The following is a 25527-nucleotide window of genomic DNA, read 5'->3' as shown; positions in this document are numbered from 1 at the left end:
ACGGTAACATCCCTGTCTCAGCATCCCCCCAGCGGGACCCAGCTGCTCCTGCCTGGCCTGGCCACATGAACGTAGCCGTGCCCAGCAAGACCTGGGTGCCGCATCCCATTGAGGACACTGAGTGTTGCTGGACTCTTCTCCCAGCAAGGGCTGGGTGCTCTCTCCACAGAGCTGCTGTTCAAGCCCCTGGTGCCAGAGAATGGGACCCTGTGGATGGGCAGGGGCAAACACCCAAGGCAGTGGATGCTGGGACGAGGTGACAACAGCCCACCCCAGCCCCTCAGGAGGTGTGGGGGTAATAAACGATGCTGGACAAGTTGCCGTCAGCAGGATCCAGGAGTGTTATAAAACCTGAATCTCCTGAGCCTTCATTTGGGATTGCAGCTGCAGAGCAGGAAGCAAACAGGATCCCGGCTGGCATTGTGAAAGCAAACACCATAAATCCAAGGAAGTGCTGCGATTGCTGTTTTAGGCACTGGGGAGCTTGGCTCCTGCTCCCCACAAGCGCTTTATTTTCTCTCTAAACAGGGGGAAAAAAAAAAAAAACAACCACCCCAACTTATCACTGGGTCGAGCTGCCCCAGCTGGATCCCGGCGCTGTGTCAGGCCCTGGGGCGGCTGTGGGATGTGGGCACCTCTTCTTGCCCAGTGCCTTGGAGATGCTTCAAGCCACGGAGCCCCCAGGGCATTGGGGCAGGGTGTGGGCATGGTGTAGGCAGACGCCAGCTCTAAGCTATGTCTGCTCACCTGAACGCTCAACGCTCACAGGAGCATCCAGACTCCAGGAAGAGTTGAGCAGAGGGCTCAGAAAGAGCTGGCAAACCAGCAGTTGGGAAGGGGGACAAGAGGGGACAAAGGTCTACCAGGGAACGAAAACCACCTCACTCCATCCTTCTCCCTCAGCTGGTAAGCCAGATGGGATATCTGGAACTACACGGGTGATCAGAGCTGACCCCACCAGGACTAAAGTGATCAGGCTGTTGCTCCAGAAAGGAGAGTGGACACAACGAAAACGCTGATGTCGCCTCATTCTGCAGAAAAAGGTGCTCGGTGCTACCAGAGGAGCATGGGCTGGGAGGTGGGCTGGCAGGCCCTGCATGTCCTAGGTGTATCCCTGGCCTCAGCACTCACGTCCCACCCGTTCTCACAGGGAAGAGCCATCTGCACCCCACGGGTTGGGCGCAGTGTTTTGCAGGGGCTCTAGAAGCCTGTGTCAGATGGTGTGCGTGGGCCCCAGCCGTGGGATGAGGTCTGTCGTGGGATGATGTCTGTGGGTCCCCAGCCATGGGATGAGGTCTGTCGTGGGTCCTCCGCTGTGGGATAGGCTCCATGATCTGGGCAGCCGCACATTGTGGCTTCCTTGGGGTCCCTTGCCCTCTTGCCCTCACTCACTCCATGTCATCCTCCCTTGCTCGCCTTCGTCCTTCATCCCTCTCCATCATCCTTTTGCACTCTCATTTATCCCAGCTGTGACTGCTCCATGCCAGGCCAGGATTTGACACCAGTGGGTGCTTCCCCACTGCCCTCAGCCCTGGCAGGGTGCTGGCACCCACTCCAGCACCCCAGGTACCCCAGCACCCTGGATGTGCTGCAGCCCATGGCTCTGTCTGGGCTCCCCTCAAAGAAACGTGCCGGGAGGGCACGGGGTGTTTAGGAAAACAGGCCTTGGCACTTGCTGGCCATCCCGGGAAAATAAAAACATCCGGGCAGGCAGCCGCGCAGTGAGTGCGAGAGGCCGGCACTCCATAAATCCCCTGGAGCAGGTGCTTTGTAGTCGGCACAAGGAAATGAGCACATTATTCAGCTCGGCTTAAACCCCAAAATGTTTCCTGTCCTGTGAGTCAGAAATAACCCTGGGAGATCATTCCTGGGCCGCGCAGGAGCCACATCGGCCAAAAAAAAAGTGCCACGTGCCTGTTGGGCCTGGGGACCCTCCGGGGAGGTCAGGGGTCCCAGCACCCTGTGACAGAGGGGACTTTGCCGCTGCAGTGCCCTGCCACCGATGCTGACTGCAATACCGAACTGCTCTGGGACGTGAGCCCCTGGAGACCCCCAGACCTGTCCTGGGCACTGTGCTTCAGCAGGGACAGGGACACCCCCAGGAGATACCGGGGCTTTCTGGGTCCTGGGTGGATCCCAGAGATCTTCTCTGGTCCCTCTCTGGGATCAGAAAGGCAGATCCCATGCTCCAGCCATAAGCCTCTCTGTGTACCCGGCATCGCCCAAGTGCATCGTGGGCTGTTGGTCAGCACCCACAGGAGCACCCTGGGGTGCTACCCTGCTTTAGGAACACCCTACAGGAGAAGCCACGGATGGCTGGTGGCTTCATGGTGGGAGAGGGCAACTGGGCATGGAGCTGGGACCACTCGTACCTGGCGTGGGTATCCCAAAGCAGATGGAGGGGAAAGCAACACAGCAGGCACCCCCAGCTAGGCATGGGCAGTGCCTGAAGGGGGATGATGGGTGACATGTTCTGTCCCAGTGCCCTGCGTGGACACTCGTAGGGTCCCACCATGGGCATGGAGAGGTGTCAGCGCCGGAGGATCTCCCCACTGACACACCGGGACAGCCTCTGTCCTGAACCAGGGAGATGACACAGCTGCCACATTACCCGCATTTTTCCCTTTAAAATACTTGCCTCTGCTCTGTTTTTTCTGCTATTACACACAAATCCCAAATCCAGACAAGGAGACCTTCAAGTTTCCCAGATAGCAGGAGCAAGGGAAGCCCATATGTGCAAAGGTCACATCGTCTGCCTGCAGCCGTCCCTGTATGTCTCATGCCCACGTGGCCAAAGCCACCCCGACCTTCGGGAGATGTTCCTCGCCCATTTAGGATGGGGTGACTCCTCCAGTACCAAGAACGGAGAGCCCAGCAGGGCCCTGGCTCCTACCTGGATGGAGACTGGGACCCTCAGTGGTGCCTTCTCCATCCCTGCTCTCTTCCCATGCCCCACTTTTTGCAACCCCATTTACAGCCCCCAGCCTCCAGCAGGATGGGGCTGCTGCCCATCTGTGCCAGACCTCTCCGTGACCCAGTGCCATACGTGCCCTGGCACGGCGGTGCCCGCACGACTCCTTCACCCGGCCCCAGCGGAGCCGCCCGTGCTGCAAGCACCTACTTGTTGTGCCTGCTGCTCTCTTTACAGCCACCTCCTGAGGCTGACAGCTTTCTGGCCCTGCTCTCAGTGCAGAGGTTAAGGCACTTGGCAGAGGCCTGCAGCCCGCTAGCTCGTGTTGCTGTGTCCCAGGAGGTGGAAAAACATTTTTTTTAGCAGTTAAACAATCATCAGATTTGGGGACCTGCAGCTTGGTTTCCCTTGCTGGGAATACGGCAAAAAAAGATGGGAACCTCATGGGCACGAACTCTCCGGGGCAGACCAGCATGGCTGTGCCTTTGGTGCCCACCATGTGTGTTGCAGTGTGAGGACCACTGTGGACTACTACCTAACGCCATGGACCACCACGGACCACCACAGTCCACCATAGACCATTATGGACCACCATGAAATGTCATGGATCACCATAGACTGCCATGAACCACCACAGACCACTATGGACCACCACAGTCCACCATAGACCGTCATCGACCACCACAAGTTCTCATGGACCACTATGGACCACCATAGACTGTCATGGACCACCTCAGACCACCATGGGTCACTGTGGACCACCACAGTTCACCATCATGGACCTCTGTGGACTGCCACAGACTGCCATAGACCACCATGGACCACTATGAACTGTCATGGACCACCACAATCTACCATAGGCCATCATGGACCTCCAGGGACTGCCACAGACTACCAGAGACCACCATGGACTTTCATGGACCACTACAGACCATCAAGACCAGGATGCTGGGCACAGCTCCATGGAAAGAAAACTTGTCAGCCCCAAGTTATGGAATGCCAAGTGCAGAAAAACTAAAATTCGGCAAGAGACCAGGGGACAGGGCAGGTGAGATGGAGTTATAGAAACCTTAGAGCATGGTAAGCCGCAGCCTCGGGGAGCAGGCTGAGGGGACTGCAAGTGTACCAAGCCCCGCAGGACCCCATCCCCATCTCAGTTCGTCTCCCCTCATCTAGGGGGATACCCCACAAGGGATGCGGAGCTGAGGCAGCTGCCCCACGTGCCCTCTGGCTGCCTGGGTGTCCAGGTGGCAGTCGGTAGGTTGTAGCCAGTGTCCTCGGTGTAGGGGTGTAGAGTGTATGATGTACAATGTACGGTGTACGACGTATGGTGTGCAGTGTACGGTGTACGGTGCACACGCGGCAGCGACTGGGCCTCCTCTGCTGTCATGCATACACAAACACGGGGTGCCCTGGCACCCCACACCCCCCCCAGAGAGCACCCCGTGCCCCCCATCCCACCCGCAGCAAGACTACCCGGGCTTCCCTCACCCTCCCTCCACCCCACTCTGCTTTTTATCCCCACATCTGTTCTTTTTTTTTTTTTTTTTTTTAAAATTTGCCTCCTCTGACTGTATCCTGCCTGCAGCAGGTCCTGCAAGAACATTGTCACCTCCCAGACAAGTGACCTGTTGTCTGCTGCCTCTCTGCAGGGGGGGAGGACAGAGCCTGGGGAAGGTTTTTCTCACCCAGGGTGCTGCCAGCCCCTTTGTCGTCCCCCTCACAGCACCCTGGCCTGTGCCACCGAGTGAGCCCAGCCCAAGGCTTGGAGTTGTCACCGTGGCTCGGGACACAAACCCCCGGGGCTGGGCTGCCCAGTGCAGGGGCACACAGGCACCATCAGCGCCCTGTGAACCCCCGGCAGCAGGGGTGATTTTGCAGAGGCTGTGGTCCCCAGTGGGACCATCACGAAGCCCAGCCTCACCCCCCACGGGGAAGCTCTTCCAGACCTTCCCAGCTTCTCCTTTCTCGCCTAAATTTGCTGCCGGTTGGATTTCACCGTCCTTCGCCTGAGGCACCGCCGCCGGCTCTGTGCTGCCACCGGACCCGGGTATTTATAGCCAGCAACCCAATCCCCCTGGCTCGGGTGAGCCGAGATCTGCGACCCCACCACGACGGCAAGGACACGTTGCCCGTGGTGGGAACACCAGCCCCGGCACAGTGAGAGGGGGGCCCGCGATTCCCCGCAGCCCTAGCCGCCGGGGGACCCGTGCTGGGGTGCCGTGCCTGCAGCTCTGCTCTGCTCTGGGTGGCCTGCCCCAAATCCCGGCGGCGGCTTCAGCTGCAGCATCCCTCACTCGTCCGACCTCCGCGGGACCTTGCAGGGCCGGGGGTACCAGCAAGACCTGCGGGGTCCCTCTGCAGCCATTGGGCTCCCCCTGCACCCCACACACACATGCCACCCCCTCATAGCTTCGAGCCATGGGGTAGGAGCTGCCAACATACACCCACACCCCCCAGCCTCCCCCTTCCCCTCCCGACGGGAGAAAGCAGCAGGCTGGGAATGCAAGGAATGCACCGCAGGCATGCTGCCCCCGACGGCCCCCCCGCGCCCCACCGAGGCCTCCCCTGCAAACACAGGGCACCTCTGTGTGTCCCCCCCGGGCTCGGGCAGCCCCCCATGGAAGCCGAGGCTGGCATCTCCATCCCCAAAATCCCTGGGGGAGGACTGTGAGCCCTGCTCTGGCCAGGTTATCCCAGCCCCACAGCGTCCTGGGGGGTTGCACAGGGCTCCCCGCCCCACAGCCAGCCCTTGCCCCCAGAGTGCTCCCGTGCTCTCTGCGGGCTGTCCCCCGGCCCCTCTGCTCCCCTTGCAGCCCCCTACACCACCCCACAAGCCTGCAACCCACAGCGCAGGGGTTGGAGCCTGCTGCTGCCAGCCCCATGGCACACCCTGCCCCAGATCCCCTGCCCCCAGACCCCCTCCACGCCGTGTAGGCAGCAGGGACAGGCAGCAGGGATACTGGATCCCTGGGGCATGGCTCCCCCCTTGCACCTTCCACTGCTGGGGGGATATCCTGAGTGTCAGGAACATCTGGATCCTCAGGACATTTCTGCTTCTCAGGGCCCAACTCCCCAGTCGTTCCCCTGCACCCCAAATCTCCAGGGTTGTCCCCAACCTGGAGAGGGGATACCCATGCCCAGGGCACCGAATGTCCCGTCCCCTGTCAGCTGGCTGCACCCCACAGTCATTTATCTTCTCACCCCCCCTTCCCCAAAATGGGGGCAGTGCTCCTCAGGGTACCCCTTTGCCAAGGTCTCATCACACCACACTCCCCCTCCCCATTACCCAGGGCCCTCCACAACCCCTGGCAGAGACCCTCAGGATGGTGTGCCCTCTTCACAATCCCCAGCCAGTGGGGCACCCCAGAACCCCCTCCTAAACCTTCCTTACTGGACCCCCTCCCAGAACTGAGGTACCTCTTCTTCAATCCCCCCCTACCTGGGAATACCCCAAACCTGCATGCCTCCTCCCCACCCTGTCCCACTGGGAGCCCCTCCAGAACCAAAGTACCCCTTCCTCAACCTCCCCTCACCTGGGGACCCCCCAAACCTGGATGCCTTCCCCGACCCCTCCTCACTGGGACCACCCCCAGAACCCAGACACCCTTCTTCAATCCCTGCCGACTACGGGCTGCCAGATCTAGAGAGACCCCTCCCTAACCTGTCCCCCCTCAAATGAAGACCCCAGACCCCCACCCAGCCCCTCCTTACTGGACCACCCATAACCGAGGTAGCCCTTCTTCAATCCTCCCCTTAGCCTGGGGACACCTTGAATCCGGGTGCCCCCTCTGCACCCTGTCCCACTGGAAACTCCTCTAGAACCGAGGCACCCCTTTATCAACCCTCCTTCCCCACTGAAGACACTTGGAATCTGGATGCCCCTTCCCCATCTCATCCCACTGGGACCCTCCATCAGAAGCCAGGAACCTCAATCTCTGCTAACCAGGAGCTGCCAGACCTGGATAGACCCCACCACCACCCTGCACTGAGGACCTGAGAGCCCCCACCTCAAACCCTCCACCGGGGAACACCCAGAAGGGTACCACTCCCCCCCCCCCATCCACCCACATCCCACCATGCCTCCCCTAGAATCCAGGCACCACTTCCTCACCCCCCTCACTAGGGACACCTCAAACCCGGACAGCCTCTCCCCACCTCATCCCACTGGGATCTGCCCCAGAACCCAAGAACCTCAATCCCTTCCAACTAGGAGCTGCCAGACCTGGAGAGGGCCCTCTCTAGTCACCACCCGCCCCCCTGCCCCGCTATCCCTCTAGCACTGGGGACCCCAGAGCCCCCTCCCCAATCCCTCCACCGGGGGATATCCCAAACCCAGATGCCCTCTCCCAACCCCTCCTCACTGGGACCCCTCCCCAGAGCCCAGGCGCCACTCCTCAATCGCTGCCAACTGGAGGCTAACAGACCTGGAGAGTCGCCTCCCTAACCCCTCCTTCCCCACTGAGGACCACAAAACGCCCTCCCAAACTCCTCCACTAGAGGACACCCAGAACCTGGATGCTCCCTGCCAACCCCTCCTCACTGGGACCCCCACAGAACCCAGGCACCCCTCCTCAATCTCTGCCAACTGGAGGCTGCCAGACCCGCAGAGACCCCTTCCTAACCTCCTCCCCCCACCACTACTGAGGACCCCAGAGCCCCCTCCCCAACCCCCCAACCGGGGGACATCCCAAACACGGATGCCCCCTCCACCGGAGAACACCCAGAAGGCGACGCCCCCGGCTCCCACCAATCGTCCCCTCAGAACCCAGGCACCCCCCATCCCACCAGCCCCGCTCCTCCCTCTGGGGTCAGCCCCCCGCACGCCGCGGTGCCGTCCATCCCCGTGCCGTCCGTCCGGGCGGGGGAACGGGCGGCAGAGGGCGCTGGGCCGGCCCGGGGCGGTGCCGCACCGGGGCGGGGTGGGGTGCGGGGGGGGGTGTGGGGGGGAGGGCGCAGGCGGCGGGGGCGGGGGGCGCGGCGGGGCGCAGGGAGCGGCGGGCGGCGGGCGGCGGAGAAGCCAGCGCGGCCCATGGCTCCGCGGCTGCCGCTGCTGCTGCTGCTGCCGGTGCTGCTGCCGGTGCCGGCGGCGGCGGCGGCGGGGGGAGGAGGAGGAGGAGGAGGAGGGAGGCGGGCGGTGACCCCCGACGGGGCGGTCGCCAACTTGACGGTGGCGGTGGTGCTGCCGGAGCGCAACGTGAGCTACGCGTGGGCTTGGCCCCGCGTGGGGCCGGCGCTGAGCCTGGCGCTGGAAGCGCTGGAGCGGGGCGAGCCGCCCCTCCTGCCGCGGCCCTTCACGGTGCGCGTCGAGTTCATGAGCTCGGAGCTGGAGGGCGCCTGCTCCGAGTACGTGGCACCGCTCAACGCCGTGGACCTGAAGCTCTACCACGACCCCGACGTCCTTTTCGGGCCGGGGTGCGTCTACCCCGCCGCCTCCGTGGGACGCTTCGCCTCGCACTGGCGCCTGCCCCTCATCACCGGCGGGGCGGTGGCGGCCGGTTTCAGCCGCAAACGGGAGCATTACAGCACGACGGTGCGTACCGGGCCCTCGGCCCCTAAACTGGGGGCCTTCGTCTCCCACCTCCACGCCCACTTCAACTGGAGCGCCCGCGCCGTCCTCCTCTACGTGGACCGCAAGACTGACGACCGACCCTACTACTTCACCGTCGAGGGGGTCTACCAGGAGCTGCAGGATGGCAGCAACCTCACTGTCCGACACCACATCTACTCCCCCGACGAGGGCGGCCCCGACACCGCCGTGCACTTCATCAAGGCCAACGGGCGCGGTGCGTGGGGCGGCGTGGCGTGGGGGTGGGAGGGCACCCGACGCGGGACAGGGCTGGGGGAGGAAGGAGAATCTTCCGTGGGGCGCGGCGAGGAGTTGAGGATCCGCGTGGGAGCGCGGCCAGGGGAGGGGGGTGGGGGGCGAAGCGAGGGGACGGGGGTACAATGGGACACACGAGGGGAGGGGCTGGAGGTGCGGTGGGACCCGTCTGGGGCGAGGCGAGGGGACAGGGACACAATGGGACCCGTGTGGGGCACAGCAAGGGGCCAAGGACACAGTGGCACCTTTGTGGAGCAGGGTGAGGATCGAGGACACCGTGCGACTTCTGTAGGGCACAGTGAGGGGGCCAAGGGGACAGAGGGACTGGTGTGGGGCACAACAAAGGGACAAGAACACGGTGAGACCCTCGTGGGGCACGGAAGGGGTGCAGTGGGACCCATGTAGGGCATGGGGAGGGGTGGGCAAAGCAGATTGTATGTAGGGCTCAGTGAGGGGTGGGCGTATTTGGTCGAGGTGGAGAACAGAGGGACCTGCGTGACCGGGGGGGTGGGGTGCACAGGGGCAAGGCAGGAGCTGGGACCCCCTGGGCCACCCCAGTGACAGTGAAGGGGTCCAGGGCAGGGTGGGGAGCCACGAGGTCCCCACCACTGTCCCTGTACCCAGTCACCCTGTGCCTGGCGAGAGCCAGGGCAGACCCTCACCTTGATGGGACGCATGGTGTGAGGGGCATTGGGGCCACCCTACCCTCTTGCGTTAGCGGGATCAAGGTGTCCCCAGGGGCAAGTGGGACCCTGTCACCTCCTCAGGGGCTGTGGGTGACAGTGTGGACGTGGCCATCTGAAGGGCAGCGCCAGCTGTGGTTATGTGCCCAGAGCACCCTGGTACCGACATGATGAGGTGGCTCGGGCAGAGCTCGGGCAGAGCCCCCCCAGCCTGGCACCTGGGTCCCCTGAGCTGTGCCTGTCACCGCTGCACCCCAGGGATGGGGCTGGGGACGGCCCCACCCTGCTGATGGAGGGATAAATCAATTTGGTGCCTTGTGAGTGCCCCAGGAGAGTGGCTATATCGGGAGCGGGAGGAAATGGAGGGGCTTACGGAGGCAGCTGGAGAGCAAGGGCAGCCTGATGCTCTTTCATTATTGATGAGCGGGGTGTATCGATCCCGGAGCCAGCCGCTCCGCAATGCTTCTTAATGGATCCTGAGATGCTGTGTCATTAAGAAGGACATCGAGCCAGGATGAGTGGAGCCAGATGGGCCAGCACAAGATGTGGCCCAGGCAGTGTGGGACCAGGCTGGGGGCGTGTGGGAGGGGTGCTTTGGGGTGCTGGACCAGATTCCCCTGGAACCGGGGCTGGGTCCTTGCGGCTGGGTGTCCCATGGTGGGCTGTGGGACCTGAGCAGCTTGTGGCTGCCCCTCTCGTTCACACGGCCAAGGGTCTGGGATGGAGGCTCCCTGCTGCGCTGTTGCCAGCCGTGGGGTGTGGATCTTCACATGGGACAGGGGCGAAGGACCACGCAGGGAAAAGGGCTAAAATCAGAGACTCCCATCAACGTTTCCGGCTTGGTGCCATAAATCACCCCGATGGCAATCGATCCCTCCTGCTGCAGGCAGGGGGTCCTGGCTTCTGGGGGCCAGGGGAGGAGGTCAGGCGTGGGCAGAAACCTGGAGGCCGTCCGAGGCGGGATGCAGGGGACATCTGGGCCCCTCTGGCAACAGCCCAGAAATGGCGAAAGGGCATGGGGCTGAATGCTTGGCCCCACAGGGATGGGTACTCAGGGCCGTGGTGCTGACATTAGGTGCTTTCTTAACCCGGGGGGTGTGGGGCAGGGAGTGGGGACCCTGGAAGGCTGCCCCAGGAATGCCCACCTCTGCGTGTCATGGCACAGAGAGGGAAGCAGGAGGTTCAGCCGCAGCCACATCCACGTCCATGCCCTGCGGTGACACTGCTTGTCATCCCTCTTGGCCTCATCTTCCTCCTCCCAGGTGGTGGGCAGGAGTTTGGTAAACCTTTCCTGAGGAAAGCCGCTTCCCTGCCCCACCGTCTGCCCCCGAAGCTGCCGATACTCGACATTCACGGCCCTGGAGGGTGGGCACGGGGAGATGTGGGTGCGTGGCCCTGTCCCGTGTATGGCTGCCTCGTGCTTCACATTGCCTCTCTCACCCGGTGCCTGGGCGACGTGCAGGGGCCCACGTCTCTCCTGCCACTTGCAAAAGCGCTGATATAATTAGAGCTGTAGTTGAGGGAATTACCGGAGCATCTGCCTGCAAAGGCCAGGTCCCCTGCCTGGGGAGATGGCCGGCTGCTGCTGATGGGAGGGGGGTGCGTTTGGTCCTCACCCGTGCAATCCCTCTGGCACAGGATGGCCACTTGAGCGGGGTGAGGGTCTCTGTGCTGCAGTGTCCTATGCTGGTGGGGCCGCTCAAAACTGGGATTTGCTGCCGGAAAATGGGATTTGCCCTCTCTTTAGGGTTATCTTCGATCATGCAGGGGTCAGGCAGAGTGCTGCCGCCCTGTCTGCACGCTTGGGGTCCTGCCCGTCCCCCCGGGACTGTGTACTCTGCCTCCTGCATCTAAATAAATGTCTGGGGGGCTGCATACACTCCAGCCTTGCGGGACCCCATTCCTCTTGTCCTCAGTGATGCTGAGGCTGGCTGTAGCCATTCACCAACCCTGCCAGCTGGAGGCAGATGCCAGCGTCAGAGAGAGCCCCCAGCGTCGACCCTTCCCTTCTGCACGGCTCCCGCAACCTGTCCCCAGGGAGCCGTCCAGGCGCCGTCGATCCCCTTGCATGGTGGCCTTTGACCAGGCAGGCTTTTGCCGCCGCCGCCGGGGCCGGCTGCCCGGGGTGTCCCACCATCTGCCACCAGCTGTTGTGGTTCCCCAGCCCCTGTGGTGCTGGGGGCTGCCTTGTCCCCAGCGTCTGCGATGGGACTGGGAGGGTCCCATGCTGCATCCCTGCAAGGAGACCCTCCGCGTCTGTGTGCCAGAGGGGATGCTGGGCTGCCCACGCTGGCCAAGAAATTTGAGGACGGCGTGTTTCTGGGTGTGGGACTAGCGAAATGGGGAAGCAGAAATTGTTTATTCGAGGTATTGCAGCACTTGGAGAGAAACCATTTCTGACCCTGAAGCAGGCTTTTTGCTCATGCACAGCCCAAGCTGCCGTGATTTCCCTCTCCCCAGTACTCAGGAGCGGCTCCCCATGTTGCTGCGGGTTTCCCGTGGTGGCAGTGCTGGGTTTCTTCTCCCACCCGTGGGCTGCCTCGCTGCCCCTGCAAATGACCCCCTGCTGTCTGCGTGGCCGGGTGCCTGCCAGCGGCAGGGACCCCATCGTGGGGAGCAGGGACCCCATCCCAGGGTACAGGTCTTCCTTGTTGTCCCCAGCCCTCCCTGCACTCTGAATTCGGCCGGGGTACCGGGCCCCACACAGAAGGGCTGCGTGCTGGAGCCAGTGCCCAAGCGTGACATTCCTCTGCCGCCACCGCCTCCTCCGTTGCTCAATCCCGGGTTCCCAGCCAGGCTGGCTGGAGTGGGGGCCCTGGTTTTCCGGGGGGAGGGAGGAGGCAGTGGAAGGATCCTCAGTAGGGCTGAGGAGGGCCCCTGCTTGGGGGGGTTTCGGACACTCTAGGGAGCCCGTCCCCATGGCCCACGGTGCCCTGTGCCAGCCTCATGCCACCCCCATGCAGCCCCCGGGTGGGCATCCCATCGCGGCTGGCCGAGCCCCTGGCAGTGGGTGTGGACACACGGGGCGGCCGGCCGGGGCCCAGGCACCCCCTTGCCGCGCGGGTCATGCCAGGGAGATGCTCTGTTTCCAATTAGCGCCAGCGGCCGCAGAAAGTGCTGGAATCTGGGAACCTGCGCATTCCTGCCGCACGGCCGTCCGGCCGCGAACCCAAACACGGGTTTGTCTGTTCCCCAGGGGCCTCCGGCACACGGCCCGCGACGCCTCTCCCATCCGCCCCGCTCCCCTGGCTGGGGCTGGTGGGGAGCAGCTAGGGAGCCGATGCCGGGGGTGGCATCCCCTGGGTGGTTTTTGCTGGAGCAGAGCGCGCGTGGGTGCTGGAGCAAGGCGTGTGGGATCTGTGTGTGGGGCGTCTGCCTCATATTTTGGGCCAAGGGTTCCCCTGTTCTCCTTTCCCCCAAGATGGCTGATGGGGCAAGAGTGGGTCAGGGCCAGTGAAGGCAGTGGGGCTCTGTGGCCGTGGGGCACGCGGCATGAGAAGGCAGTGAGCCGAGCACTGCCCCATCTGCCTGCTCCGCCCTCCCCACAGCCACCGAGCATGGCCCCCGGCCTTGCTCTGCTCTGTCGCATCCTGCCCCACGCCTGAGCGGGGTGCCCCAGGATGGGGTGGGGGTGGCATCGCCCCCCTGACACCCTGCGTCTCACCGGCAGTGGTGTACCTCTGCGGGCCACCGGAGATGCTGCGGCAAATCATGCAGCTGGCTCAGCGGGAGAACCTCACCAACGGCGACTACGTCTTCTTCTACCTGGATGTCTTCGGGGAGAGCCTGCGGGGTGACTCGGCTCGCGACGCCTTCAAGCCCTGGCAGCAGAGCCCAGGCCAGGACTCGGGGCTGCGCGAGGCTTTCCAGGTGAGCTGCACCCCCCTGCCTGGGGATGGGGACTGCCCCAGCCCCTGGCCCCGGTGCATGAAGTGGGGTGCTGTGCTCGGTTGCAGATGGTGCTGGTGATCACCTACTATGAGCCTCAAAACCCTGAGTACCAGCACTTCCAAACCCAGCTCATCCTGCGAGCCAAGCAGAAATTTGGGGTGCAGCTCAACTACTCTCTGGTGAGTGGGTCACCCTGCGTGATGGGGCAGTGGGGACACCTTCCCCATGGGGCTGTGGCACCTCACCGGTGTGCAGAGGGTGGGACACAGCCATGGGCAGTGCTGGAGGGGCCATCCCTGCTGGCAGCAGCTGTGGGCACTGCCATCCCCACAGGGTGGGTGCACAGCCCAAATACGGGGGTCTTGTGGGTTTATGGGGCCGAGAGTGGGTGCGTGGCCCTGGTGTGGGGGTCTTGTGGCTGGGGTACCCCCACGTGCGTGGCAGCAGGTGCGCTGAGGTCCCCCCCACCCCCGGCAGATGAACCTGGTGGCAGGGTGTTTCTATGACGGGATGCTGCTGTACGCCATGGTGCTGAACGAGACCCTGCGGGAGGGCGGCTCCAAGAAAAACGCCACCCAGATCATCGAGAAGATGCGGGACCGCAAGTTCCAGGGTGAGGATAGGGTGGAGGTGGCCGGGACAAGGATACTATGGGGGTAGTGGGACCTGGTCCCCGTCCCACCTGTGTCTCTCTTCTCCCGCAGGGGTGACAGGGCTGGTGAGCATGGACAGCAACAATGACCGGGACACCGACTTCAATCTATGGGCCATGGGTGACACTGAGAGCGGGCAGTACGAGGTGGGGGCTGGCACCAGGATCCTGCTGGCAGCTGGGGCTGGGGGACGGGATGCTGGGGGCTGGGGGGGGCCTCAGCTCTTTCTGCTGCAGGTGGTGGGACACTACTCCGGTGTGGAGAAGCAGATTCACTGGCTGGGACGACCCATCCCCTGGGTGAAAGGAGCCCCTCCCTTGGACAACCCGCCCTGTGTCTTTGACGTGGATGACCCCTCCTGTGATAAAAGTGGGTGTACTGGGTCCCCACATCCCTCGGTCCCCAGCACCCTTCTCTGTGAGTGTGTGGGAACCTGGTACCCTGGCCAGCCAGGCTGCACTGACACTCCCTCCTGCCTGCAGCCCCCCTTTCCATGCTGGCCATCGTGGCTTTGGGCACCGGCCTCACCTTCGTCATGTTTGGCATCTCCAGCTTCCTCATCTTCAGGTCAGTCAGAGCTGAGGGAGCCTTTGCCTGGGCACCAGGCACCCCTCAGCCTGGTGGGGGGGTGAGCATGGCAGGGGGGTATGGGGATCTGACCCCAATGTGCTCTCCAGGAAGCTCATGCTGGAGAAGGAGCTTGCCAGCATGCTCTGGAGGATCCGCTGGGACGAGCTGCAATTCGGGAGCCCCGAGCGGTACCACAAGGCAGCAGGCAGCCGGCTCACCCTGTCCCTGGTGAGAGCTGCTGGTCCCGGGGCATCCTATAGGCTTCACCCTCCCTACAGGGCATGCAGAGCTTGTCCTGACCCTCCAGAGCTCATCCTGCACCATCCCCTGCACACCCCTGGGTGTCCTTGCCCTGCTCCATCGGTGCCTGTCACCCTTTGCTGTGGGGTCCCCATCCCTAAGCCCCTCCTTCCCCGCAGCGTGGCTCCAGCTACGGCTCCCTGATGACCACACATGGCAAGTACCAGATCTTTGCCAACACCGGACACTTCAAGGTAAGTGCAGCAGGAGGGGAGCTGAGCTCTCCCCCTCAAACCCCTCAGTCCTGCTGGGGTGCTCTTTCTTGGCTGCACTCCCTCCCTATGGGATGCCAGCACCTTCCTCCCCTCCCTGAATCTGCCCAGCGGGCACTGACCTCTTCTTCTTCCCTGGTACCCCAGGGCAACGTGGTGGCCATCAAGCACATAAACAAGAAGCGCATTGAGCTGACGCGGCAAGTGCTCTTTGAGCTGAAACATGTAGGTTTGGGGTCTGAGCCGGGGTGGGTGCTCTCCCTGGGGATGCAGGGGCCAGTTGTGGCGGTGGAGGGGGCTGCTGGGAGGAGCAGCGCATCTCACCCCACAACCTCAGTGCCATCTGGGCTCTGCTTTCACCTCCAGATGCGGGACATCCAGTTCAACCACCTGACCCGCTTCATCGGGGCGTGCATCGACCCTCCCAACATCTGCATCGTCACTGAGTACTGCCCACGGGGCAGCCTGCAGGTAGGGGGGCTTGGGGGCACCGGGAGTGGTGCTTAGGCACTCCAAGTGACCTGGCTGGGCTGGGTGTTGAAGACAGGGCTGTAGATGCTGGTGGCCGCCCAAGCCTCACAAGACTTGCAGAGAAGCTACCCAAATGGGCATCAGAGGTGGTGGAGGGGAGGGGGTGGGTGCCGTAGAGCCCTTCTGCAGCTGGGTGCTCGGTGAGGCTGGTGCTGGTGCCACCATCACCTGGATGCTTGGCGAGGTCCACTCAATGTGCTGCTTCAGGATGTCCTGGAGAACGAGAGCATCAACCTGGACTGGATGTTTCGCTACTCCCTCATCAACGACATCGTCAAGGTACCCGAGCGAGGGGCAGGAGGGGCTGGGGGAGATGCCTTAGGGATGGCAGCTTCACTATGTCCCTCTGTCCCAGGGGATGGCCTTCCTGCACAACAGCATCATCAGCCACCACGGAAGCCTCAAGTCATCCAACTGTGTGGTAGACAGCCGCTTTGTGCTGAAGATCACCGACTACGGGCTGGCCAGCTTCCGCTCATCCAGCGACGGCGAGGACACGCATGCCCTCTATGCCAGTGAGTGCCCACTGCTGGGTACTGGGGGGATGGGGTGGCCCTGCCTCACCACCCCATGGCCGTGTCCCGCCAGAGAAGCTGTGGACAGCCCCGGAGCTGCTACAGAAAGGGCGCTTGCCCACCCCGGGCATGCAGAAAGCCGATGTCTACAGCTTTGGCATCATCGTGCAAGAGATCGCCCTGCGCAACGGCCCCTTCTACATCGAGGGCATGGACTTGAGCCCCAAAGGTGAGGGTGGGGGACAGGTGTGGGTGGTCCTGTCCCCGCTGGGGAGGTCCGGTGCTCACTGTCAGCCACCCCACCCTGGCAGAGATCGTGCAGAAGGTGCGTAACAGCCAGAAGCCCTACTTCCGCCCCTCCATCGACATCGGGGTGCACAGCGAGGAGCTGGCGGTGCTGATGGAGCGCTGCTGGGCACAGGAGCCGGCCGAGCGCCCCGACTTCAGCCAGATCAAGATCTTCATCCGTAGATTCAACAAGTGGGTGGCTGGCAAGCGGGGAAGGCAGCATAGGCAGGAGTGGGGACAGCTTGGGGGGGTGGTGGTTTGGGGGCAGCTCTTCGCACAGTGCCAGCTGCCTGCATCCCGGCAGGGAGGGCAGCACCAGCATCCTGGACAACCTGCTGTCACGTATGGAGCAGTACGCCAACAACCTGGAGAAGCTGGTGGAGGAGCGGACGCAGGCCTACCTGGAGGAGAAGCGCAAGGCGGAGAACCTCCTCTACCAGATTCTGCCCCAGTGAGAGGGAGAGAGACGGGAGTGTGTGGGTCTGGGGGTTGGCATGGGGTCAGTGTGCACCTGCTGCCGTGCGAGGATGGGGTACCTTGCCCGCTCTCCATGCTGGTATAGGGTGAGGGACACAGGGGGAACGGGGGGTTTGGGGTGGGAGCCCACTGCCGTCCCCCTTGTCCTCACCAGCTCCGTGGCGGAGCAGCTGAAGCGTGGGGAGACGGTGCGGGCTGAGGCTTTCGACAGCGTCACCATCTACTTCAGTGACATCGTGGGCTTCACTGCCCTCTCGGCGGAGAGCACTCCTATGCAGGTGAGAGCAAGGCTTGGGGGACAGCCCCACTGCGGGGCTGGCAGGGGGGCTCACACCCTGGCAGTGCCATCCCTGGGGCTGCTGGACATGCGCGCTCCCAGCTCCACATGCACCCTTGCTCCGTCCAGGTCGTGACGCTGCTGAACGATCTCTACACTTGCTTCGATGCTATCATTGACAACTTTGACGTCTACAAGGTGAGGTGGGGGAGGCTGAGCAAGCACAGCCCCCCAAAGTGAGATGAGGAGCAAGGAGCCTGGGCTGTACCCACTCCCCCTGACCCTGCAGGTGGAGACCATTGGGGATGCCTACATGGTGGTGTCAGGGCTGCCAGTGCGCAACGGGAAGCTGCACGCCCGCGAAATCGTCCGCATGGCCCTGGCCCTGCTCGAGGCCGTCAAAACCTTCAAGATCCGGCACCGGCCCAACGACCAGCTCCACCTGCGCATCGGCGTACACACCGGTGAGCCCCCCGCGTCAGCCAGCACCGCAGCTGGGGGCTGCTCGCCCACTCGTCCTGCAGCAGCCCCAGACGTCTCTCTGCCCGCAGGTCCTGTGTGCGCCGGAGTCGTGGGTCTGAAGATGCCGCGGTACTGCCTCTTTGGGGACACGGTGAACACCGCATCCCGCATGGAGTCCAATGGCCAGGGTGAGCCATGGGGCTGGCATCTGGTATCCAGTGCCGCAGGTTGTGCCCCGCTCCCAGACCCAGCCATGTCCCTTTTGCCCCTCTCTGTCACCCAGCCCTGAAGATCCACGTCTCGTCCACCACCAAAGAAGTCCTGGATGAGTTTGGCTGCTTTGAGCTGGAGCTGCGCGGGGATGTGGAGATGAAGGTGAGGGTGTCGGGACCCCAGTGGGGTGCCAGCCCTTCCTGCCACAGGAACATGTAGTGGGTGGGTGGGTGGGGGCTGGGACCCCATGTCCCCCTCGGTGCTGGGGATGGCACCCCAAGGAGTAGCACTGGGGTGGGGAGGGTCTCAAGGCCCCACCTCTGCCCCCCAGGGCAAGGGGAAGATGCGGACATACTGGCTGCTAGGCGAGAGGAAAGACTCCAAAGCCATCTGAGCCCGGCGGCAGTGGCGGAGCCCCCAACCCCGATGGGGCGACCATGCTTCCCAGCGCCTGGGCCCCCCGGGATGCGCTGGCACCCCCCTGTCACCGTAGCTCCCCCCATCACCACAGCCCCCCTGCATCAGCAGGGTTTGGACACGGAGGGGGCCAACAGCCATGGCACCGCCTGCTCCCCTCCATCGGCACCAGCAAAGCCTGCTTCCCCCCACAGCCTCTGCTAGAGAGGGGGGAACCGGCCCTGATCCAGCCGGAGGGGGACCCCATATCCCCCCACCCTTTGAGGTCCTGCCACCTCTGCCCTTTCCCCCGCGGCTCAGCTGGCTCTGAGCTGCTCCCGGGGCCTGGCTGCCCCGCAGGGCACTTTGCCGTCTCTTTTCCGTACCTGGCCCCTAGCAGAAGTTGTGCCCGTGTCACCCCCTCCCTGGGGGGGGGGTGGAAATGGGGGCTCCTGTCAGGACTGACCCCTTGGCCAGGGCAGGCTTCGATGCCGCGGCTCCCCCCCTCCTCAATCTCCCCCTCCTCTGTATATAGCCCCACCCGGTCATGTAAATACCGCCCCCCCCCCCACCCCTCCCCAGGTGTAAATATAGGAGTCGCTGCAAACTATTTTGTTGAAATACAAACTTCCCCAAATCCTTCCGTCCCCCGACCTCTGCTTTGCTCTGACCAGGAGTGCCAAGTGGGGTGAGAGGGCCCAGGGAGGGACCTGGGCTGGGGATGTCAGCCTGGAGCATCCCAGAGCATCATACCCCGGGGGTCCGGCTGTGGTGTGGGGTGGGGGTCTGGGCGCGGGGGGCCAGTGTAGGCTGGCGGCAGAGGCAGTTGGCGAGGGCTCGGGGCAGTGCTGGGAAGTCAGGGCCACCGCGGCAGGGTTTGCTTTGGCGTGAGAGCTGCAATGTGTTCCTCTGAGCTCATGCTCTGGCCACGCAGCCGCCGCCTCTTACTGGAACCCACCTGTGCCTGGGGAGTGGGGCCGCGTGTCACCTGCTGTGGGTGCTGGGAGAGGGCACGTCCCTGGGGATGAGGCTCTGCCAGGGGCTCTCTCTCTGTGCCCAGGGAGGGAGGCTCGAGGCCGTAACATGTTTTGAGGCAGCAGAGGGGCTGGAAAGTGTTATCATGCCTGTGCTGCATGGCCCCATGAGGATTGGGATGCTGGGGACATGGTGCTCCCCCTCCAAATGCCCAGCTTGAGGACAACCCTGTAGTGGCAAGGATGCTGAGACCACTTGTGGTTCCCTTCTTTTTATTGCTTGTGGGACCAGATCTGGCTGCTCGGGGTGGCACAGGGCAGGGGCTGCCCTAGGTACTCGGTGATGGGAGTGGAGAAGGCTGCGTTCCTCCGAAAGGGACTGTCCCCGCTGCAGATGCTGGTGACACCCTGGAGGGGAGGGAAGCGGAGAGGTCCCTATCAGCAGCCAAGACCCCCAGATGCTGGCAGGTTGGGGTGCTGGGGGTCTTACAGGTAGGCTGTGGGCTTGCTCCAGCCAGAAGGTGCGGGGCTGCTCTGTGCGATAGTTGTGGGGCTGCGGGTGGAAGCAATGTGACAGTGGGCAGGGGAGCTGGCATGCCCAGGGGGGAGACAGGAGCCTTGTGGTCTCCTTGGAGGCTGCCGTAACTTGGGTAGGGGGCTGTCCTCTGCCTGTACCTGGGTGGTGGGCAGTGGCATGAGCTGGCAGCCCCTGGCACAATAGTCCCGGTGCGTGGTGGAGACCGACTCCATGGGAATATGGAACGGAGGGCTCTCCCCCAGCATCTTCTTCCTGCCAGCAGAGCAGACCCCACACCCCTCAGCTCTGGTGTCCCCTCCACCCTGAGCAGGCACTGGCAGCAGGGTCCCCTCCTCTGGGGCATGGCTGCAGGGGCGAGGGGGACACGGGGGCGCAGGCTTGCCTGTATTTCTGAAAGAGCATGGACTTCAGCATAGCCTCCCGCAGCCCTGTGGGGAGAAAAGTGCCATCAGCCTCGCAGTTAAGGTCTCCTCACTGCTTTTTTGTGGGGCACACAGCTCGAGGGGGAGATCGCCCTCACCTTGCCCCTGCAGCAGGGCCCTGTGCGGCGGGCGGTAGGTCATTTTCGTGGTGGTGCGTTCGGTGGGACAGGAGTGGAGCTGGTGGGCGAGCAGCCCAAAGTGGTCATGCCAGTGGATGAAGCCCTCACTACCCGGCTCCTGCCCTGGCGAGAGGTCCTGGTGGTTCGTGGTTCTCTGGGGATGGATGGTGGGGGCTGTGGGAAGGGGGCAGGAGCCCACCCTGCAGAGCCCCATGCCCGTTCCCAGCTTTTAGGCTTTTGATGGTCCCAGAGGGCTCTGGGCTGGGTTGGGAGGTGCAGGTGAGTCACCCCCTCCTGCTGTGCATCCAAAAGTTGGGGACACTGCCCTATACCTAAGGCCATGCAGGCAGGTGCCCAAGACAAATCCTGGGAGCAGCCCTAGAGGCACAAGCTGCAAAAAGGGGGGATGGTCCTTCCAGCCGGCTCCCCGGGACCCCTTGAGCAGGGGCACCTGCAGATTGGGCAGGGCTGACCTCTCCTGCCTGCCCAGGGGTCAGCCTGCCTCGTAAAGCCACCCTGACCCCCTGGGTGCCCAGGCTGCCCCTGCGGCTGGGCAAGTACTTTTTACAGCGCTTGAACAAACTGTGGGGTCCCTGGGCTTGGCCCATGTTCCCCCCAGCTTGGCTTGCCCAAGCAGAAGTCCCCGCATCCCCATGATGGGCTGCAGCACCCAGCTCCCGCCGCCCCAGCAGTGAGCTCCCCGCTCTCCTCCCAGAGCCTTGCCGTCGCTCCCCATGTGCCCGCCCGTGCCTTTTGCGCTATTGAATTTCATCCCCTTTCCATCCTGCTGGAGTCAAGGTCATCCGCAGAGCTCTGGCTCAGCCAAGGGCGGCTTTTTAAAGAGAGGAGGCTGCACAGGAGCAGGGGGCTTCACGGGACCAGCACGTGGGACGTGGTGGGGCGGGTTTGGAGGAGCATTTCCCTTTACGGCCCCTCAGAAGGTGGTGGGGAGTTACCTCCTCATGGCAGCTGTGGCTCAAGCGGCTCCCCCGGGGAAACAATTGGCTAGGCTGCTCTGCTGGCGTCTGCAGGGAGGTGGGCAGTACCGGTGCCACAATGGGGGGCAGCTCGTTGGGGCAAGTCCTCCACTTTCTAGGGCAGGATGGCTGCTCGACCCCGCAGGGACCCTTCCTGGGCTCAGCGGGCGGCACAGCACTGGGTGCAGGCGGCACGGTCTCAGCAGACAGCTCGTCTGTGCCCAACAGTATCTCCCGTGGCACCTCGGCTGCGGCTGACGTCTCCTGGAGCATCTCAGTCACAGCCGTCAGTGTCTGCCTGTGGCATGGGGGCTCCTCCGTGGGCACCTCAGGCAAGAGGACATCTCTCTGGACCCTGGCCATGCATGGTGGCCTCTCCTCAGGTAACATGGGAGGCACATGGCCCGTCAGAGCCACCCTGCAGGTGGGAACAGTCCCTGAGGAAAGGTGGTGGGGCGCATCCTTCAGCTCCCCCTTGCCTGCCATGTCCCAAACACCCACCAGCATGGGCAGGGCACTGAAACCGGGGACCGTGGGTCCCCCTGCGGTGTCACTCCCACTCCAGGGTAGAGGAAAAGGGACTCCTCTCCCTTTAGGGGGGTGGAAGCAGTGCCTGCTGCTGGATCTCCACCTCCACAACTCCCCTCTCCCCAGTTGCACCCACCCCCCAGCAACATGCTCCCCAGTGTCCCCAGCCCAAGATCTGCCCTGAAATGCCCCCCTCCCACTGTGCCCCATCCCGTGGCTCTGCACTCTCCAGCCTCCGCCCCGCCTGGGCTCTGCCCCATAATTTGTTCTCCAGCTGCGAGCCCCCTCCAGGCCGAGCCCCCGACCCCCCCATTTCTAGCGCCGCCCTCTCCCCTTAAAGCTTCCCAGGCCTTGCACCCAACCCACCAGGCCCCTGCTCCCAAAGAGTCTCCCTCGGGGGTCGCCCCAAGCTCCTACCCATCTCAATGCCCCCCTCCCCCGCCGTGCCCCCGGCCCGTCCGCACCCTCGGGGGGTCCCGGCCCCCCGCCGCCGCGCTGCCGGCTCCATGGCGCCTGCGCGGGGTCAGGCTGCTCCCGTCTCCATGGCGACAGTAAACATAGGCCGAGGCGCCCCGACGGCCGCAAGCTGATTGGTGAAGCCGGGTGCGCCAGCACCCTCCCATTGGCGGAGAGCCGGAAAGGGGCGGGGAAACCCGCGGCAGGGGGGCGGAACCAAGGAGCAGGATTTGAGAGGCGAGGAGCGAGGGGGCGTGGCCAGTGCTGAATGGGCGTGGCCGGGGTAAGTGGGCGTGGCTGGGGCAGGACAGGGTGAGGGAACATGGCGGGGCCTGGTGTGGGGCAGGGCCCGGGCTCCGGGGCCGGGGAATTGTCCCCACGCCCGCGGCTTCCCTGTCCCCCGGCACAGGGCTGCCCTGGTGCCACCAGCGGGGGCTGGGGAGGAGCTCTGGGCCCGGCCAGAGCTCGCAGGGCCTGGCCTGGGGGCAGGGGTGGCCCCAGAGGCTTTTGGCTGGGGACACGGGTGGGCACCCTACCCGGGCAGGGCACCTGGGGACACGCTGCTCCCCATGACTTGACCTCAATGACTTCCCTGCCGCCATTTGGGCCTGGCCCTGGCGCACACCCGTCTTGCCCCAGGGACCCACGGCTGGCCCAGGGGTGACGGGACGGGGCGGGACGGGCCCGGCGCCTGCCTGGGCACAGCCGGTCCCCCCGCCCCGCCGCAGGCGTGGACCAGCTCCCCTGGCCGCCAGCCCTCGCCGGGCCCCCGGCCCCCCATCCTCGCTGAGGCCGGGCAGAAGAAGGGCCCTTTGATAGCGCGCGGCGGGCTCCGGCGCGAGGGCTGTTATTCCAGCGCTCTGCGGTGTGCGCTGCCGAGGCCACCGCGCGCTCGGCGCTGGGGCCTCTGTTTTTCCTGGCTGGGGAATCTGCCCGGCCCCTCTGGCCTCGGCCGGCCGGGGCCCCCAGCGGGGACCGTTCCTCCCTCCGGGCGCTCGGCCTCGCGCCAAGCAGGGGCTCCTCCGAGCCCATCTGCCGCACAGCTGTGGCGTGGAGGGAGAGACGTGCCGGTGTTTGGCTCTGGGCCGAGGGGTGGCCCCTGAGGTGCAGCTGTACCCCAGCTCATGCTGGAGGTTGGGGGGCGGCAGGCTGGGCAACCTGACCCAGCTTGCACCCCAGGGCGCCCTTCCCAGGAGCGTGGGCTGCCCAAAACCTGGGTGGGCAGCACGGGTGCCTGGGGGGACACTGAAGGGACACTAAGGGCGCTGCAGTACAGTGTGGGGCTGGCGATGCCACCCTGGGGGCATGCACTCCCCGTGGGGCAAACTACCCTGGGGTGGCATATGATGGGGCGTCGCCATGGGGGCCGCACCCTGGCAGTGCCACAGTGGGGCAGCAGCCCTGGAACTGCTGGAGCACATCTGGCTGCCTCTTGCCGGCTGACACATCCCCCGCCGCCCCCCTGCCTGGCTCTTTTGGGAACTTGCGTCATTTGCGATAGTCTTCTGCTAAAGAATGAAAACAGCCCTGGGCCCCGACTCCCTCCCCCACCTCTCAATCCTCCCCCCCCCCCCCCCGCCCAGCCCCATGAGGCCGTGACCGCAGTACTGCTCAGGGACTGAAAAAATAAACCTGGCGCAGAGGAAAATGTGCTTGCAGGCGTCCGTCCCCTGACCTCGTGTGCCAGCACTCGCCCTCCGCCACACAGAGAGTCCCTGGGGAGCGCGGGGGGGCCTCCGGGTGGGCCTCGGGGGATGACACACTGGCGATCTCTGGTCCCTCTTTGGGCTCCCCACATCGCCAAGGATCCCCAGCCCTAATTTGGGGTACCCAGCCCCTCGGCAGGGCCATCCCATGTTTGAGAGCGGCCCCAGCCCGTGCTGAGGCTCGAGCAGGTCTTGGCAGTAGTAGAAAGCAGCAGCATCCAACATTTTTAAGGTCCATTTGCACCCCAGAAACATTCCCTGTGCTACACTGGGTGTGTGTTTTCAGAGAAGCGACCAGGCTCTGCCACAGCCCCACGCTGCTCCCAGGGAGGAGGGTTGGCCCCCGCCGCCAGCGCCACCGAGCTGGAGGCCGAACAGAGCCGCCATTCTCCCCGGCGGGCTGCGGTCCCCTGCGCGGCTGGCGGGGGGCCCAGGCGGCCCCGCCGGCGGTGCCAGGTGGGCCATGTGCCGCGCCAGCACCGGGCCCCCGCCGCTAAATATAGCCACGGCGGCCGGCCGCGGCCCAGCGCGTGGCGGGAGCGTGAGGCACGATGCAGGGAGCGCACGCGGGCAGCTGCGCGTGCGCCCCCGTGAGTGTGCACCCCTCGCGGGGCAGATGTGGCCAAATCCAGGCATACGTGTGCAGTCAGTGCGTATGAACACACACGTGTGAGCACTGCTGCACGTGTATCGTGCTGCCTGCGCGTTGCACGCGTGAAGCGGGGGGAGGTCTGCAGCATGCAACACTTTTTTTTGCACAGCGGTGCGTGCACGAGGGGCCTGGGGTGTGCCGCACGATGCAGGCACGCGGTCTGGCGTGTGCCACGCCATTTTGGGCAGTGGTGCGCACACAAGGGGTCTGGGATGTGCGTTTTTGTGTTGTCACGCGTGGAGGCTTGCCTGTGCACAATGCAACTTCTGCACAGCGACGCACAGGCAGGGGGGGTCCGGGGTGTGCAGCACAGCGAGTTCGCACAGCCGTGCACACGCAAACGATGTGGCGAGTGCGGCGCATGGGGGTACAGGGTACGCGTGTGTCGGGGGGGTAGCACGCCCACCATGCAGCCTGTCCCGCCGTGACCCACCTGAGAGCTCCCAGCGAGGGCCCTCTGGGCTGGGAAGGAACAAATGTGCAAATTAGTGCTTTTAGTCCAATTTAGTGCAATTAGCTCACTTTTGCAAGGCAGAAAAGTACTGGGGCTCTGGCAGCAACATGGGAGTGCTTGGGGGGCACCCACGGGCAGGGCGGGGGGCACGCAGGGATGCTGGGGCTGGGCTGTGGCAGCGGGGCTGGGTGGGCAGCCTGGGGACACCTTTGTAGTACCCAGCCTATTCCCCTCCCTGCCTCGCACCAGGATGGGCCTTTTGCCTGTGGGGATGTGCACCCCCCCTCAAAAAGCTCTTGCTCCAACTGGGGAGGTTCCAGAGCTTCTCCACTACCGGCAGGTTGGGATACGGGGAGCCCAGACCCCCCCACCTAAAGAAGCAGGGCACCAAATCCCACCCACCTTCATGTCCCGAGTCCTGCTGCCCTGTCCCCTACTGCTGTGTCGCCTAAAGCCACTGCTGCCCCAGGCTGGCCACTCTGACACAGAGCCACCGAA

General features: G+C 64.1%; 3 protein-coding genes across 3 annotated transcripts; 1 reads left to right on the top strand and 2 right to left on the bottom strand.

Moving 5' to 3' along the window:
• Nucleotides 1-7943: 7943 nt before the first annotated feature.
• On the top strand, nucleotides 7944-18842 carry NPR2 (natriuretic peptide receptor 2). Its single transcript, XM_086770139.1, has 22 exons — nucleotides 7944-8697; nucleotides 13089-13288; nucleotides 13375-13488; nucleotides 13787-13922; nucleotides 14014-14108; nucleotides 14199-14331; nucleotides 14445-14529; nucleotides 14640-14760; nucleotides 14952-15026; nucleotides 15192-15269; nucleotides 15411-15515; nucleotides 15783-15854; nucleotides 15931-16090; nucleotides 16164-16319; nucleotides 16402-16570; nucleotides 16683-16829; nucleotides 17010-17133; nucleotides 17262-17330; nucleotides 17422-17596; nucleotides 17684-17782; nucleotides 17878-17969; nucleotides 18139-18842. The coding sequence occupies exons 1-22, from the start codon at nucleotides 7944-7946 to the stop codon at nucleotides 18199-18201; spliced, it is 3222 nt and encodes a 1073-aa protein (XP_086626265.1). The 3' UTR covers nucleotides 18202-18842.
• A 591-nt stretch (nucleotides 18843-19433) lies between these two features.
• Nucleotides 19434-19960, bottom strand: SPAG8 (sperm associated antigen 8). The gene is made up of 3 exons (XM_086770986.1): nucleotides 19853-19960; nucleotides 19668-19730; nucleotides 19434-19585 (listed from the first exon to the last, which is right to left on the bottom strand). The coding sequence occupies exons 1-3, from the start codon at nucleotides 19958-19960 to the stop codon at nucleotides 19451-19453; spliced, it is 306 nt and encodes a 101-aa protein (XP_086627112.1). The 3' UTR covers nucleotides 19434-19450.
• Nucleotides 19961-19994: 34 nt separating this feature from the next.
• Nucleotides 19995-22282, bottom strand: LOC147596251 (uncharacterized). The gene is made up of 4 exons (XM_086770985.1): nucleotides 22226-22282; nucleotides 21213-21651; nucleotides 20236-20410; nucleotides 19995-20143 (listed from the first exon to the last, which is right to left on the bottom strand). The coding sequence occupies exons 1-4, from the start codon at nucleotides 22267-22269 to the stop codon at nucleotides 19995-19997; spliced, it is 807 nt and encodes a 268-aa protein (XP_086627111.1). The 5' UTR covers nucleotides 22270-22282.
• Nucleotides 22283-25527: the final 3245 nt, after the last annotated feature.

Source organism: Chlamydotis macqueenii, chromosome Z (assembly GCF_036417535.1).
Source record: "Chlamydotis macqueenii isolate bChlMac1 chromosome Z, bChlMac1.mat, whole genome shotgun sequence".
Taxonomy (NCBI): Eukaryota; Metazoa; Chordata; class Aves; order Otidiformes; family Otididae; genus Chlamydotis; species Chlamydotis macqueenii.
The sequence above is the reverse complement of the archived record's forward strand: the minus strand, read 5'-3'. Positions and strand labels throughout refer to the sequence as shown.